A 16,524-nucleotide genomic window follows, 5' to 3' on the forward strand; every position below is an offset into this window, starting at 1 on the left:
ATAGGTACTGCGTATTCTCTGCACATTGGCAGATCAATGCAATGTACATACATTATGAAAGTTGATTCGCTGTGAAGAACATAACCAATTATAGGTACTGCATCTTCTCATATTAGCATGATCTCACTGTAACTTGCGTGCCCACATTAACCCCCATCGGGTCTCCGCACCTGATAGGGCCATGCGGGAAGTGGAGGCAGTGGAGGTGGTGGGGATGGTTCAAGTGGTGAGGGCAGTGGGGTGATGGGGGTGATGGGGGCGGTGGGGGTGATGGAGGCGGTGGGGGCGGTGGGGGTGGTGGGGGTGATGGGGGCGGTGGGGGTGATGGGGATGACGGGGGTTGTGGTGGGGGAGGTGGGGGTGGTGGGAGTGGTGGGGGTGGTGGGGGAGGTGGGGGTGGTGGGGGTGGTGGGGGAGGTGGGGGTGGTGGGGGTGTTGGGGGTGGTGAGGGTTCGTAGTCTCAGGAGACCTCTGCCGCACCTCTAAGTGGTCTCAGCCATTATCGCCAAACATACAATTGGAGTTGTGCCTCTGGGTCTCCCCGGCTCGCTGCTCACACAACCACGGGGGGGGGGGGGGCGTCTCGGGGCACGTTGAGGGGTTAGGGACCCCCTTGGCGGGATCGGTGACTCTGAAAGAGCCTCTCTGGGTTCCTTTTTATTTTGCTTGTTGACACTTTCCAGCCTAAGTAGAGAGCGTTTGTCTGTCTCTCTGTCTCTGTCCATCCGTCCATCATCTGTCCGCCTGTTCTTTGTTTGTCTGTCTGTCCTCCAGTCCCTCCGTGCGTGTCTGTCCGTCCATGAATTTGTCCCTCTGTCTGTCTGTGCGTCCCCCTCTGTCAGTCCAACTGGACGCGACATTTCGGACAGCCCCGCACCCTCGTCGCGATGATCTGGCTTTGCGTTGAGCCGGGTAGCACGTCTGTTTAACCCTTTACCGTTCCGAGACCACTGCAAGTTGCGTGGTGTGGTGGGTCCCTCATTTACCGCCGAATCTCGGATCGCACGCGAGAGGTTCCGCGCGAATTTTGTGCAGGGAGGCGTAGTATTAGTAGTAGTGGCAGCGCCATTGGTTTTGGCGACGTTGGTACTCACCGCAGAGAACCATAGCGACGCGACCGCCGCCTTGTGGGAGCCTCGGTACCGATGACGTTATATTAGTGTAGTGTTTCTTCCGGGTTCCGTTTCGATGACGTGCGTACACTTAACGTCATCAGAACGGTTGTTGGAAGGAAACCCGATGACGTACACACAGGAAAGGGTTGACGTCGATCGGCAGGCCGGCGCTCGGTGGGGTATAGTGGGGGTGCTTCCATCTCTTTGGAGGCTTACTGGCCGGCCGGCGTGGAAGAGAGTGGAGGAGCCAGGTGCCCCTTCCGGAGGGCCTCCCTGTGGCTGCATCTCGCCCCCATCCACCAGCAGTGGCCTCAGCAAGCGCCTGCAGGGCTGCACCCTTTTGCCATTGAGCGTGAAACGTGTCAAGAAATAAAAAATTGTGCATTCACGTCGTCATCCATCCAGGGTCTGTAAAATGTGTCCACTGCCACAATTGTGGGAAAAAAAGGCATCACGAGTTGCTCCTGGGGTGGGACAGCCTTGTCCCTGGCATGGGAACGTGGAATCTCCACCACCGCCTGGCCGTGTAGCACGAGCGGAGATGAGCGCGGCTTCGCTGAGCGGGGAGGCGCTGTGTTCCGTCTCCGTGTGTCACCGTTTGTGTGTCTCTGCGTCTCCCTTTGTGCGTCTGTGTTTGTCTCCGTTTGTATGTTTATGTCTGAGTGTCTCTGTGTCTCTGCATCTCCGTGTCTCTACGTCTCCGTGTCTCTGTCAGGGTCTCCCTGTTTCTGTCTGAGTCTCTGTCTCTCTGTCTGAGTCTCCGTCTCTCTGTCCGTGTCTCCGTCTGAGTGTCCACGTGTGGTGTCTCCGTGTCTCTGTCAGGGTCTCCGTGTCTCTTTCAGAGTCTCCGTCTCTCTTTCAGAGTCTCCGTCTCTCTGTCCGTGTCTCCGTCTGAGTGTCCACGTGTGGTGTCTCCGTGTCTGGCCACGTACAGATCTACCACAAGCACAAGTCGCTGTTCGAGCTGAGGAGGAACGAGGCTGAGTTCCTGGTGGACACGGCCTCCATCAAGATCAAGAACCTGCTGAGCAAGAGGGTCCGCGCGCTGGAGGCACGTGGTCATCCTCTCACGTCACGTGTGGGCATGTGTGTGTGGTGTGCGTGGTGTGTGTGGTGTGTGTGTGTGGTGTGTGTGGTGTGTGTGGTGTGTGTGGTGTGTGTGTGGTGTGTGTGTGGTGTGTGGTGTGTGTGTGTGGTGTGTGTGTGTTGTGTGTGTGTGGTGTGTGTGTGTGGTGTGTGTGTGTGGTGTGTGTGGTGTGTGTCTGGCTTGTGTGCTGTGTGTAGCAGGTTTGTGGTGTGTATGTGTCTGGCATGTTTGGCATGTGTGGTGTATGTGTGTGGTCTATGTTTGTGGTGTGAGTGTGTAAACGTCTCCTGGCCAACCCCCATTTGGCGGAGCCAGGAGACTGAATCCTTACCATTGGGGCTCCTCCAGAAACAACAAAATGTCACTTCGGATGGACACGTGGAATGTTTGAATGCTCACTATGGAGGAGAGGTTGCCACTCCTCTGTCGGGAGCTGGACCGGTACCGCCTGGATCTCTGTGGTATTCAGGAGGTCTGGTGACCGGCTCTGGCTCCTGCCACCATGAGGGGTGGACAGCCTCTACTCGTGGCAGGAGACTGCCAAACAACAGGGAATGGCTCTTCTTCTGAACAAAAGAATGAAGGGGGCGTGGGAGCGTGGCGGTGAGGTGTGGGAAACTGTAAGCCCCAGGCTACTTTGGGCTCGCCGTCTTATCAACCAGAGGCGAGGAGTGGTGCTCGTGGTTTCTTATGCCCCCACCGAAGACGAACATCCATGGAGGGATGCAGGCAAGGCCGATGAGTCAGATGTCTTCTTTGACCTCCTGTCATAGAAGGCTGAAATTTGGTTATAACTGTCTCTAACTTGCTGACCCTTGCCCCTACTGGACTGGGAAAAAGAGCTTCATAGCTCATCAGATTCCTCCTCCAGTCTAAATAAAGATTCTCACCCTGATGTGGTGCCCTGCTGGAGGTGGTGGTAGTGGTGCGGTGGGGGAGCGGTGGTGTCGCGGTCAGCGCTGCGTAGCGCCACGAACCCGGCACGCCCGGGTTCAAGTCCAGCTTACGGCCATCGACACAAGTGACAATTATCTGAACCGGTCCTGGGCCTCCCCTAGGTCGACTCGGCCTCAAATGAGTACCTGGTGCGGTGTGTAGTAAACATCGCCACTGGGGGGACAAAGGCTTCCGGGCGTGGTGTTGGCCAACCACCCCCTCGTGTGCCTGGACGGCCTTCATAGGTGCTGCTCACTAACAGCACTTTCCCCAACAGTCTGTTCAGGCTACACGGTGGTTGGAGCGTGAGTGGAGCATGAGACTCGACATCGGAAAGTTTAGCGTTGGAATCTCCGATTGAGGAGTTGGCTCACAATCTTGAATTGTCAATCCTCGCCGTCGCCATCATCGTCGGTCGATCGCCACGGACAGTGCGGTCCCCGTCAATTGTGGTGCGGGAAGTCGAATGGCGACGATCGATCGTTCAACGGCGCGCCGCCAATTCGGAGCCGGGCTTCTCGGTGAGTGCAGCCGGCGAAGGCTGCCAGGCTCCGGTAGGAGGACGGACGTTTGTGGGGTGTCACGGTGGCTAGGAAATGTTAACTCCTTCACCTGGTATGCAGGAGGTCGTGGGTTCGATTCTTACCCTGACGCCTGCTGCTGTATATTTGGAGTTTGCGTGTCTCTCTCATCATCATTATCACGGTGGATACGAGATGTTAACTACCTCGCCTGGAGTATATGAGGGTCGTGGGTTCATTCCCGACCCTGACAGCCTGCTGCTGTATATGTGGAGTTTGCGGTGTCTCTTTCTCTCCCCGTGGTCGCGTGGATTTGTCTCCAAGTCTTCCGGTTTTTAGAAACTACATCACCACGCGTTAAGAGTATTTGGCTGCTCCTATAAATTTCCACGCGATGATGATGATGATAAGCCACTTCGTTGACCTATCGTGTCCGATGGCCAGGCCACTCCTGAAAATGAGCCACCTAGCAGCTCAGTCGCGGGCGGCCTTACCTGGCCAATTATGACATGGTTTAGGACGACGTGCTGCTGGAGACGGCTGTAATCATCGTCGACGGCCGAGCCCTTGTGAACGCCCGACGAGCATGCTGGGTGCAGTCTGCAGCGGAACGTCGGACAGAATGTCACGTGGGCTGTTTAACGATCCGCCTCCTCACTCCCTACTCGCGGTTGCTACTGCTGCTGCTGCTGCTCCAGTTCTGCTGAAGACACCAACTCGACCGGCACACTTGCCCCATGACGTGACAGCTTGCTCGCGGGGCGATGGAGGAGGTTCTCGTCAGCGGTGTAACTGAAGCAGAGAGAGCGTCGCGTTCTTGAATCGTAACAGGCGACGTTTCTAGGCTCCCTCCCTCCCTCCCCGCCGTGTACCGCACGAGCGGGCGAGGCCCCGGCGAGCCGGGCAGTCGCAGACCGTGACCGCACTGACCGCTGTCGCTCAACGCTGTGCCGCAGAAACTCACCAAGGCCGCCGAGGACCTGCAGAAGCGCCACACCTGGAAGGACCACATCCAGGTGCGGGGGCCCGCGATGCATTGCACGCATTGCACGCTGCACGTTTTGCACACGCTGCACACTTTGCACACGTTGCACGTTTTGCACGCACGAAACTTTGTACACATTGTACACGTTGCCCTCTCGACGAGTTGCACAAGTTGCACGGCACGTTTTAAAAGCGAGAGACAAAGGCGGCCGTGACGGCGGTGGGGGGGGGGGGTGCGATGGTTGACCGACACCACCTCACTGCCATCTGCGAGTCACGAAGCAACGAGCGGTGAGCGAATTGCAGAGAGTGCGCAGATTGTGTGCGCGCATGTGCGGAGCGGTCACCACGCTGGGCTATGAACCTGTCGGGCCCGAGTTCGATTCTTGCTCGCCAGTGACGATTATCTGAATTCTTACTGGGCCTCCCCTAGGTCGACTCAGCCTCAAATAAATACATGTTGAAGTGTGTAAACATCTCCACTAAGGAGTCAAAGGCGGCCGGGCGTGGTGCCGGCCACCCACCCCCTCGTGTACCCTGCTGGCCTTCATGGCTGCTCGCGAATAGCACTTGCCCCAAGAGTGTATTAAGGTTATATGGGGGATCTTTGTCTCTTGTGTGTTATCGTGTGTGTGTTTGTGCGTGTGAAGCACAAATCAAATAACAATTTTGATATCAAGGTCGGGCGAGAAGCCGCGGAGAAACCGAATCTGCCTTGCAAAGGCAGTGGATGAGATAAAACACAAAGACGAATATCCCCCGTGAAGCCTTAATAGACTGTTGGGGCAAGTGCTGTTAGCGAGAAGCATCTATCAAGGACGGCACGGCACACGAAGGGGTGGGTGGCCAGCACCACGCCCGGCCGCCTTTGTCTCCCTAGTTGCGATGTTTACACACCACACCAAGTACTAATTTGAGGCTGAGTCGACCTAGGGGAGGCTCTAGGTGAATAGATAATTGTCACTCGTGTCAGTGGCCATGAGCGGGAGTCAACCTCGGGTCGCCAGCTTCGTAGCGCAGCACGCTAACCGCTACACTACCGCTCCCCACTCACACAACAACAACCGCCATTCGTCAGTAAGTGACGGTGACGTCACCAAGGCGCTTGTGCCAGGCAATGTACACGTGAAGTGAAGGCCACGTGAAGTGTCGAACGCCCGCTGGCAGGAGGTCACGGGGCAGACCCAGATGCCATGGGTCGACTGACTGAGATGACTGGCCGATTCACCACCTGTGCCCCCTGCTGTGCCCACTCACACAGACGCACACACTCACACAGACGCACACACACACGAGCATGCCTAGCATCGGGTTTTCCCTCCCCATTTAGAAACATGTATTGAGATTATTGAGATTATTGAGATTGTTTGCCTTCTATAAATGTCCAAATGATGGGCCACTTTGTTGAGCGGCTATTGTTTGTGATGGGCAGGTCTCATCAGTGGGGTCAGCAAGGTCTGGTGAGCAAACTCTGCCAGGACGTGTCTTCGTTTCCTGTCTCTATGGTGATGATGATGACGACGATGTCAATGATGATGCTTTTGATGATGTTGACGATGTTGTTGATGATGTTGATGATAATGTCGAGTATTAGATTGGTGCTGATGATTAGGTTTTTGTAGTTTATGATGTTGTTGATAATGATGTTCACGATGTTGATGATGTTGATAATTTTGTTAATGTTGATGATGGTGTTGTTGATGATGTTGTTGATGATGATGTTGTTGATGATGATGATGTTAATGATGTCTCCTCTCTGCAGGAGGCCGATGTCTCCTACTACGACGCCAAGCAGCACGTGAAGGTAGGCGCACCTCACTCGCATCGGAACGATCATCACGACGACTTCGACGATGACGACGATGACGATGATGACGAAGATGACACCGTGGGATATCAACGCACTGCAGGCTCTCCCTGCGCAAGGCCGCACACCGGGTGAGATGTTCACACGGCTCATCGCAGATGCAGCGCAGCGTGGCCGCGTGGCCCGATGCATTGTGGGTTGCCTGGATTGTGGATGACGACGACGATGACAACGACGATGACGTCACAATGCGGCGGTGTTCCCTCCCATGCCGCTGGCGTATCGCCTCCAACCGCTCGGAACTTCCTGCTCCCGTCCCGTGCCGGAATCGTCGCATTCGGTTCCTGAAGGTCCTCGGATCGAAACGTCGGATGTCGCGCGGAAACGACGATGGTGACGAACGCGCGGCGGCGGCGGTGGCGGCGGTGGCGGCGGTGGCGGCGGCGGCGGCGATGAGCGACGGCGGCGTCGCTCGTTGGTGGCGCGAGAGGCAGCCCGCGCGGCCCTCGCGGTGTTGGGACGTGCGGCCTCCAGGCAGCTGGCACGCACCACCCCTCCCACAGCCTGCCTCACCTCCCTGGGGGGACGCGCTCCCTCCCCACCCGCCCTACTGTCGCTGGACGCCGACGAGGGGAATCCTAGGTGTGCGTGGTTTTGTTTAAATGACGAATTATGTCGCGTGGCTGGAGAAGGTTACCGGGGACGAGCGTGACAACAATAACAACAACAATAACAACAATGACAACAATCATTATGATGATAGTCCACGGCTTGCTTCGTTGAACGCGAGCGCAGTGGGGGAGGTGATGGTCAGGCGATCACAGCCTCTGTCCTTGATATTCAACGACTTGTGAGTATGTGGGCAGTGCTAGCCTATGGGCAATGTCTTCTCTAGTGTGAGACGTCTTCTCTAGTGTGAGACGTCTTCTCTAGTGTGAGACGTCTTCTCTAGTATGAGACGTCTTCTCTAGTATGAGACGTCTTCTCTAGTGTGAGACGTCTTCTCTGGTATGAGACATCTTCTCTAGTGTGAGACGTCTTCTCTGGTATGAGACGTCTTCTCTAGTATGAGACGTCTTCTCTAGTATGAGACGTCTTCTCTAGTGTGAGACGTCTTCTCTAGTGTGAGACGTCTTCTCTGGTATGAGACGTCTTCTCTAGTGTGAGACGTCTTCTCTAGTGTGAGACGTCTTCTCTCGTGTGAGACGTCTTCTCTCGTGTGAGACGTCTTCTCTGGTGTGAGACGTCTTCTCTAGTATGAGACGTCTTCTCTAGTGTGAGACGTCTTCTCTAGTGTGAGACATCTTCTCTGGTATGAGACGTCTTCTCTAGTATGAGACGTCTTCTCTAGTATGAGACGTCTTCTCTAGTGTGAGACGTCTTCTCTAGTGTGAGACGTCTTCTCTCGTGTGAGACGTCTTCTCTGGTATGAGACGTCTTCCTTAGTGTGAGACGTCTTCTCTAGTGTGAGACGTCTTCTCTCGTGTGAGACGTCTTCTCTGGTGTGAGACGTCTTCTCTAGAGTGAGACGTCTTCTCTAGTATGAGACGTCTTCTCTAGTGTGAGACGTCTTCTCTAGAGTGAGACGTCTTCTCTAGTATGAGACGTCTTCTCTCGTGTGAGACGTCTTCTCTGGTGTGAGACGTCTTCTCTAGTGTGAGACGTCTTCTCTAGTATGAGACGTCTTCTCTAGTGTGAGACGTCTTCTCTAGTGTGAGACGTCTTCTCTAGAGTGAGACGTCTTCTCTGGTATGAGACGTCTTCTCTAGTGTGAGACGTCTTCTCTAGTGTGAGACGTCTTCTCTCGTGTGAGACGTCTTCTCTGGTGTGAGACGTCTTCTCTAGAGTGAGACGTCTTCTCTGGTGTGAGACGTCTTCTCTGGTGTGAGACGTCTTCTCTAGTATGAGACGTCTTCTCTAGTGTGAGACGTCTTCTCTAGTGTGAGACGTCTTCTCTAGTGTGAGACGTCTTCTCTGGTGTGAGACGTCTTCTCTAGAGTGAGACGTCTTCTCAAGTATGAGACGTCTTCTCTGCTGTGAGACGTCTTCGTGTGAGACGTCTTGTCTAGTATGAGACGTCTTCTCTAGTATGAGACGTCTTCTCTAGTATGAGACGTCTTGTCTAGTATGAGACGTCTTCTCTAGTATGAGACGTCTTCTCTTGTGTGAGACGTCTTCTCTAGTATCACGGCGTGTGTGTGCGCTTGTGTGAGCAAGTGTAGTGGTTCGCACGCTGCGCTCCGAATCCGGCCGACACCAGCGATGATTGTCTGAAGCGGTCGCGGGCCTCCCCTAGGTCGACTCAGCCTCAAATTAGTTTTAGTGTGGTGTCTAAACATCGCCACTGGGGAGACAAAGGCGGCCGGGCGCGGTGTTGGCCACTCACAACCTCTCGTGTGCTGTGCCGGCCCTTCCCAGGTGCTTCTCGCTAACAGCACTTTCCCCAACAGTCTGTTGCAGGCTCCACGGGGGATCTTTGTCTTTGTGTTTCATCACGGCCACTGCCTTTGCAAGGCAGATTTGGTTCCTCCGCGGCTTCTCGTCTGACCTTGATTTCAACATTGTTATTTGATTTGTGCTTCACACGCACAAACACACGCACACACGACAACACAGACCCACACACACGCATACAGAGGCAAAGATCCCCCGTATAGCCTGTAATAAACAGACTGTTGGGGCAAGTGCTGTTAGCGAGCACCTGTGAAGGCTTGAAAGATACACGGGGGGTAGGTGGCCAGCACCACGCCCGGCCGCCTTTGTCTCCCCAGCGGCGATGTTTACACACCGCACCAGTCGTACACTCACACACACAGTGAGACACACTCGTGCACACACACACAGTGAGACACACTCGTACACACACACACAGTGACACACACTCGTACACACACACACAGTGACAACAACAACCGCCATTCGCCACTAAGTGGCGTTGACGTCACCATGACACTTGTGCCAGGCCATGTGCACCTTGAGACCACGTGAAGTGTCGAACGCCCGCTGGCAGGAGGTCACGGGGCAGACCCAGGTGCCACGGGTCGCCTGACTAAGATGACTGGCTGATGCACCACCTGTGTCCTAGACTGTGCCAACTTGCTGTGCTTTGGCCACCCGGCGCTCCGCTTGTTGTCCACATTTCGCAAGCATAGAGAAGGGAGGGAATGACTGTGGCCGAGAAGACCTGAAGCTCGTGCGGAGTGACAGACCAGGTAGCTTCCACACAGCGTTATGCAACCGATGAATATAATACTGATCGACTGATTCGGAGTGAAACCTCTGCTGTTAAACCGGAGCCGGTCATGAGCACACTGCCCACTCTCTCCACAACTGTCGTATCGCCTTGGGAGTTGTGGGGTGTGGAGTGTCCGATGGCACAAAATACCCAGGCATGTGCTTAGTTTTGGTGGGGCTGATGGTAAGGCCCCACCTCTTAGTGGCACGCTCCAGTCTCAGCAGCAGTGTCTCCAACTCCTCCTCGAAGTGAGCAGCAATAACTGATCATCGGCATACGTAATATGGTTGAGCAATAAGGAACCATCCCTTGGCTGGACCCGCGCATCGATCAGCCTCCCATTGTATCTATATCAGATGGAAATTCCTCCGGTACAGCTATTGAAGGCTTCACGAACTACGTGGTCGAAATAGAAGTTAAATAATGTTGGAGCCAGAGGACATCCCTGCCGCACCCCAAGGTGTAAATGCTAAATAATAACAGGGCAAATAAAACTCCCGGGGGGGACCCTTAATGATGGTGAGCAGAGGGTCAGGAACTCCGAAAGCACGAAGAACAACCCAGAGCCCAGGCCTACTGATGGTATCATAGCCTATGACTAGGTCAAGAAAGCAGAGATGTAGGTCTTGTTGGAATTCCCTACACCTCTGCTGTAGCAGACGGACAGAAAATATGGCATCTGTACAGGACTCCCCTTTCCTGAAACCAATCCTCTCCTCAGCGTGCCTAGCAAGGCGATGTTGAATAATCCTTGCCAGAACCTTTCCGGCACACTGAGGAGTGAGATGCCCCTGTAGTTGTTACAGTCTGTGCATTCCCCCATCTTAAAGATGGGAACCACCAGGGCATTCTTCCAATCCTGTGAAACCCGTCCAGTGGTCCAGACTGTTGTTATGATGTAATGTAGGGCAGTCTATGCACAAACGCCTCTCCCTCAGCATTTCGCTTGGGAGAGCATCTCTGCCTGGTGCCTTTCCTGGTCTCAGACTCCGGATCGCCTTCAGTACTTCCTAAACAGTTGGCACCTCAGCCAGCCCTCAAAGAGGGTGACTTTTCTTCCAAATTTGAGACACCACAGCCTCGGCAGGGTAATCCCCACTTTGTGTCACGTTGTTTTCCAGGCTGATGTATTTCCCCTCCACCAGGAGCTTACAGAAATGCTCAGCAAATCTGCGCACTTGTTCCTAGGGGTCGGATATTGGATCACCCTTCTTTCCCTAATGATGAAGAGCTATTTGTGATTGTGGGCCATTGAGGCAGAATCCATCTCCTCAGCAACCCACGACCAACACCCATCCTTGTAGCGCCTCAAGGCTCTCCGAACCTCCGAGCAAAGGCTGCGGTAAGCCTCCTCATTCTCCGAAGTGGGATGCTGTAGCCCATGACAGTGGGCCTGTCAGCCAGGGTCTCTGGGGAGGTCTGGACCATGTACCCAAAGCAGCCATTGCAGCTGCATGAGCCACAGTCCTAAACCTTGCTAATTTCCCCTCGACATCTGGAGAAATGGGGGACGATGCCAACCCCAGTCGCACGTGATGATTAAATTCTCACTTGCAACTTTCATCAGCTAGCTGAGACCATGCCACTAAGGGTTTGAATGGGGTCCTGGGTGTACACCCACCGGAGTGGAAGAATGGCAGGCGCATCTTACAGATGACAAGTCGATGGTCATTGGGCAGATCAGCTCCACGGTAGGTCCTGGTGTCAAGAACATGGGCCCGCATCCACTGTTCCGTCACTATGTAGTCCAGCAGATGTTCTTGCTTGGACCTGGCATGCATCCATGATGTGTGGATGAGCCGCTGCCAGAAGAGCGTGTTGGTAATTACAAGCCCATGGGCTGCACAAAATCTAGCAGCCTCCTACCGTTGTTATTGAGCTGATCTAGCCCATGCCTTCCAATTACTCCAGACCAGGTGCCAGCATCATTACCAACTCGGGCATTGAAGTCACCTAACAAGATGACTCTATCCGAGGGGCCATTTTAGCTAGCACCTGTGACAGGAGGTCATTGAAGGCATTTGACTCATCGGCCTTGCCTTAATTCCTCCACGGATATTCGTCTTCCGTGGGGGCATAAGTAACCACGACCACCAATACTCACCTCTGGTTGATGGGAAGGCGAGTCCAAAGTATCCTGGGACTTACAGCTTCCCACACCTCACTGCCACGCTCCCACGCCCCCTTCATTCTTTTTTTCAATGTTTTTTTGGAAGTCTCCTGCCCCGAGTAGAGGACTGTCCACCCCTTTTGTGGCAGGAGCCACAGCTGGTCCACCAGACCTCCTGAATACCACAGAGATCCAGGCGGTACTGGTCCAGCTCCCGACAGAGGAGTGGCAGCCTCTCCTCCGCAGTGAGCGTTCAAACATTCTACGTGGCCACACATAGTGGTTTTTGTTGTTTCTGGAGGAGCCCCGAGGGTTAGGATTAAGTCTCCTGGCTCCGCCAAATGGGGTTTGGACAGGAGACGTCATAGACGCCTGTCCTCCTGGGGCCTCCGGCACAAGCTTATTAATACAATTTTTCTGTCGTGATTTAGTGGTAATTAATTGAAGGTGGAGGGGGTTACCAGCCACTCGCACCCATCCAGAGCCCCCATTTGGCCGCTGTGGTGGTTACAAACGCTATGAGGGGACAGGACAATTTAAATTGGCCCTCCCCCCACGGTACTACCCACCACAGCGTTGGTGTCCGGCACCACGTCGAGGTAGGGGGTTGTTTTTGCTGGTGGTCGTCGTACGGACAGCTGCCACCCTGCTCTAGCAAGCAGGGCCATTGCCCAAAACGTCGCCTATCATGCCTCTTCGTAGGGGCCTCCCTTCTATGGGTCGCCATCTAAGTCTATGGGACTCTGTGTGCGTCTGTGGGTCTTTATGTAACTCTATGGGTCTGTGCACGTGTCTATGGGTCTGTGCATGAGTTTATGAGTCAGTGAGTGAGTCCATGGGTCAGTGAGGGAGTCCATGGGTCAGTGAGTGAGTCTATGGGTCAGTGAGCGACCCTATGGGTCAGTGAGTGAGTCTATGGGTTAGTGAGTGAGTCTATGGGTCAGTGAGTGAGTCGATGGGTCAGTGAGCGACTCTATGGGTCAGTGAGTGAGTCTATGGGTTAGTGAGTGAGTCTATGGGTCAGTGAGTGAGTCGATGGGTCAGTGAGCGACCCTATGGGTCAGTGAGTGAGTGTATGGGTCAGTGAGCGAGTCTATGGGTGTGTGCGTGAGTCTGTGGGTCAGTGAGCGAGTCAACGCAGTGCGGGTTCACGCAGCGGCGTCTGTATGCCGCCGCCCTCGCACAGTGGACGCGTCTGTCTCGCGGAGACAGAGGGAGAGAGGCAATCGGTCTCGAGGGTGTGGGGGCAGTGGCAGGGGTCACAACCCCAGGGATCCGCGCCGTGTCCGGGACTCGCCACTGTCCCCCAACTCCGACAGTTTCTGGCCGAAGAGCGTCCATCAGATTCTTGGCAGAAATAACAAAAGTCCCCGATCGATGCGTGGAGGGTCTCCCCCCCCCCCCCGGAGGTTTTATTTGCCCCTGTTATTATTTAGCATTTCAACAAAACTCTCCACGTCAAGAAGACCTCGCTCTCTAAGAGGAAATTCTTTTCAAAAGGAACAAAGGGGCGCCGCGTGTGCCTAGGAAATGTTAACTACCTCCCCTGGTATACAGGAGGTTGTGGGATCGATCCCGACTCTCTCACCCACTGTATACTTGGAGTTTACGGTGTCTCTCTCTCCTTGGTGAGATGTTAACTATCTCGCCTGGTATACAGGAGGTCGTGGGATCGATCCCGACCCTCTCACCCGCTGTATATTTGGAGTTTACGGTGTCTGTCTCCCCTTGGTGAGATGTTAACTACTTCGCCTGTTATACAGGAGGTCGTGGGATCGATCCCGACCCTCTCACCCGCTGTATATTTGGAGGTTGTGTGTCTCTCTCCCCTTGGTGAGATGTTAACTACCTCGCCTGGTATACAGGAGGTCGTGGGATCGATCCCGACCCTCGCACCCACTGTATACTTGGAGGTTGTGTGTCTCTCTCCCTGTGGTCGCGTGCATTTTGCTCCGGGTCCTCCATTATTTTCCCTCCAAAATAAGAATCAACATCACGCGTTTAGAGTATTTGGCTGCTTATAATGTCCACGTGATGATGATGATGATAAGCGCACTTCGGTTGAGCTATTATTTGTGATAGCCATATCGCTTCTGAAGAAGATCTGTATAGCTCAGTGGGGCCTTAGCTCGTAAAATAAAAAAATAGTTCTCTTACATGATAAGCCACTTCGTATTGGGCTGCTATACATATCCACATGCTAATCAGCAGAGGTGTGGACTCGAGTCATGTGACTTGGACTCGAGTCAGACTCGAGTCATGAATTTGATGACTTGCGACTCGACTTGGACTTGCATAACAATGACTTTGTCCCACCTATGAGATGTGGACTCGAGTCATGTGACTTGGACTCGAGTCAGACTCGAGTCATGAATTTGATGACTTGCGACTCGACTTGGACTTGCATAACAATGACTTTGTCCCACCTCTGCTAATCAGCCACTTTGTTGAGCTATCATTGTGATGGCGAGGGTCGCTTATGGAAAAGAGATACACAGAAACTCAGAGGGGCCCTGGTGAAAAAAAAATATATATATTTTCGTAAAGACAAGGATTCGTCCCCGCCCCCCATCATAGCCATCAACAACCCGTTTGGGTGCAAGGGCTGTGAGCGAGCACCTCTGAAGGGTGGCGCTGCACACGAGAGCATCGGTGGTGGCCGGCGCCACGCCTGCCCCCGGCCACCTTTGTCTCTCCTGGTGCCGCATGTCTTTATTACTCACCGCACCGAGGACTCATTTAAGGCTGAGTAGAGCTAGGGGGAGGGCCGGAAATCGTTGAAACTATTCACCGCCGTCAGACGCGGGGGTCGCCGGCTCCGCGTGGCGCCGACCGCTGTGCCACCGCTCCCTCCCCTCGAGCGGAGCACAACAAGCCGTGCACACGGCTGGTGCCCTCGCGGATCCGCGGGCCCGGGGCGACGTTTCCCTCTCCACGCAGTCCGCCTACATGTGCACGGTCGCTCACGCCCGACGCACGCGAACGCACTCGGTGAGGACGCATCCCGCTCTCTCGTGAGCAATCGGAAGCTTGAGCAGGAGTGGAGGCTGGACAGCACTGAGCGAGTGAGCGAGCGAGAGCCCTGCAGGTGCTATAGGCTGCAGGTGATATAGCGCTACAGGTGACATAGCGCTCCAGGTGCTATAGGCTGCAGGTGACATAGCGCTACAGGTGATATAGCGCTCCAGGTGCTATAGGCTGCGTGTTGCAAAACAAATCACATCTCTGTCCGCTGTGGTCACCATCCTCCCGCCGTCACCGCTGCTCTTTGCCGAGCCCTGCAACGGCCAGCGCGGTGAAGTATGGTCAAATCAACCCGCGGGTGTCAGCGGGGGGGGGGGGGGGGGGTGGTGGAGGGGGCCCCGACCGTAAAATGGAATGGGGCACTGTGGATAATTTCAGCCCGGGTTCCTCGTTTTTCCCCGGTGAATCCGGGCCAGGATTTATTTGTCTCGGATCAATGCCTGGGAAATTGAACTTCCCGGCACCCCCCCCACCTCGCCCTCCACTCTCTCCGGAAATAGCAATTCCACGATCGCAGTCCGCGCTCTCCCTCTCTCTCTCACTCGCTCTCCCTCGCTCCACTGCAGCCGCCTGTGGTCTGGACCTCCCGACCCACGTGGCCCCCCGCTGTCGACTCCCCGCTCCTGTTCATGTGCGACGATGACTGAATGTGATGGCGTTGATGATGATGTTAACAATGCTGACGATGGTGTTGACGGTGATGACGACGATGATGACTGCTAGTGTGACGATGTTGGTGTTGCCCCGGTAGTGCATTCCCGATGACCGTGAGGCGAGGAGTGAGGAGACGAGCCGGAGCGACTCGCGCGTGGCCAACGAGAGCTTCACCGCCGTGCACATCCCCACCGACATCTACAACGGCTGTGCGTCACCCACGCATGCACTCCCACGGACTCACACACACACATCCCCACTTAGATCTACACACAGGCATGCACTCCCACGGACTCACACACACACACTCACATCCCCACCGAGATCTACACGCACGCATTCCCACAGACTCACACACACACTCACATCCCCACCGACATCTACACACATGCGGGCACTCCCACGGACTCACGCACAAAGATCAAAGATCCCCCGTGTAGCCTTAACAGACTGTAGGGGTAAGCGCTGTTAGCGAGTACTTATGAAGGCCGGCACGGTACACGATGGGGTGAGTGGCCAGTACCACGCCCGACCGCCTTTGTCTCACCAGTGTCGATGTTCACACCGTATCAGCTACTCATTTGAGTCGCCCTACGGGAGGCCTAGCACCGGGTCGCGAGGTGGGAATCGAACCTGGCTCGGTGGGTTCGAGGCGCGGTGCGCACGCGCCAACCGCTGCGCCACCACTCCCCCTACACTGCTCTTTCATTAGCCCATCCCCTCCTCTCTCTCTCCACTATCTCTCCACTATCTCCCCTCTCTCTCCCCCTTCTCTCTCGCCTCTCTCCCCCCTCTATTGGCCCGCGCTCTCCCGCACAGCGTCCATCATCCTGAACGAGCTGTACTGGACGGCTGGTCTGGAGCGCGTGTTCAAGGAGAACAGGCGGCAGGACCCCAAGCTGCTGTGGCAGGTGTTTGGCAGCGCCACCGGACTCACGCGATACTACCCAGGTAGCGGTGGCGGTGGTGGTGGTGGAGCTACCGTGGGGAGCAGGGCGGGCACGCGGGTGGGTGGGCGGGCAGGGCATGGATGGGCGGGTGGGTAGAGGTG

General features: G+C 55.0%; 1 protein-coding gene across 1 annotated transcript in view; it reads left to right on the forward strand.

The window, feature by feature from the left end:
- The window catches only part of LOC144731862 (voltage-dependent calcium channel subunit alpha-2/delta-2-like), a 159,639-nt gene that overhangs the window by 54,196 nt on the left and 88,919 nt on the right, over window positions 1–16,524 (forward strand). The window contains exons 3-7 of the mRNA XM_078613161.1: window positions 2,050–2,166; window positions 4,616–4,675; window positions 6,406–6,447; window positions 15,571–15,682; window positions 16,293–16,424. Of these exons, the coding sequence (XP_078469287.1) occupies window positions 2,050–2,166; window positions 4,616–4,675; window positions 6,406–6,447; window positions 15,571–15,682; window positions 16,293–16,424 (463 nt within the window). The remainder of the gene's footprint in view (window positions 1–2,049; window positions 2,167–4,615; window positions 4,676–6,405; window positions 6,448–15,570; window positions 15,683–16,292; window positions 16,425–16,524) is intronic.

The sequence above is a fragment of the Lampetra planeri genome, chromosome 40, assembly GCF_965212315.1.
Source record: "Lampetra planeri chromosome 40, kcLamPlan1.2.h2, whole genome shotgun sequence".
In the NCBI taxonomy this organism is placed as follows: Eukaryota; Metazoa; Chordata; class Hyperoartia; order Petromyzontiformes; family Petromyzontidae; genus Lampetra; species Lampetra planeri.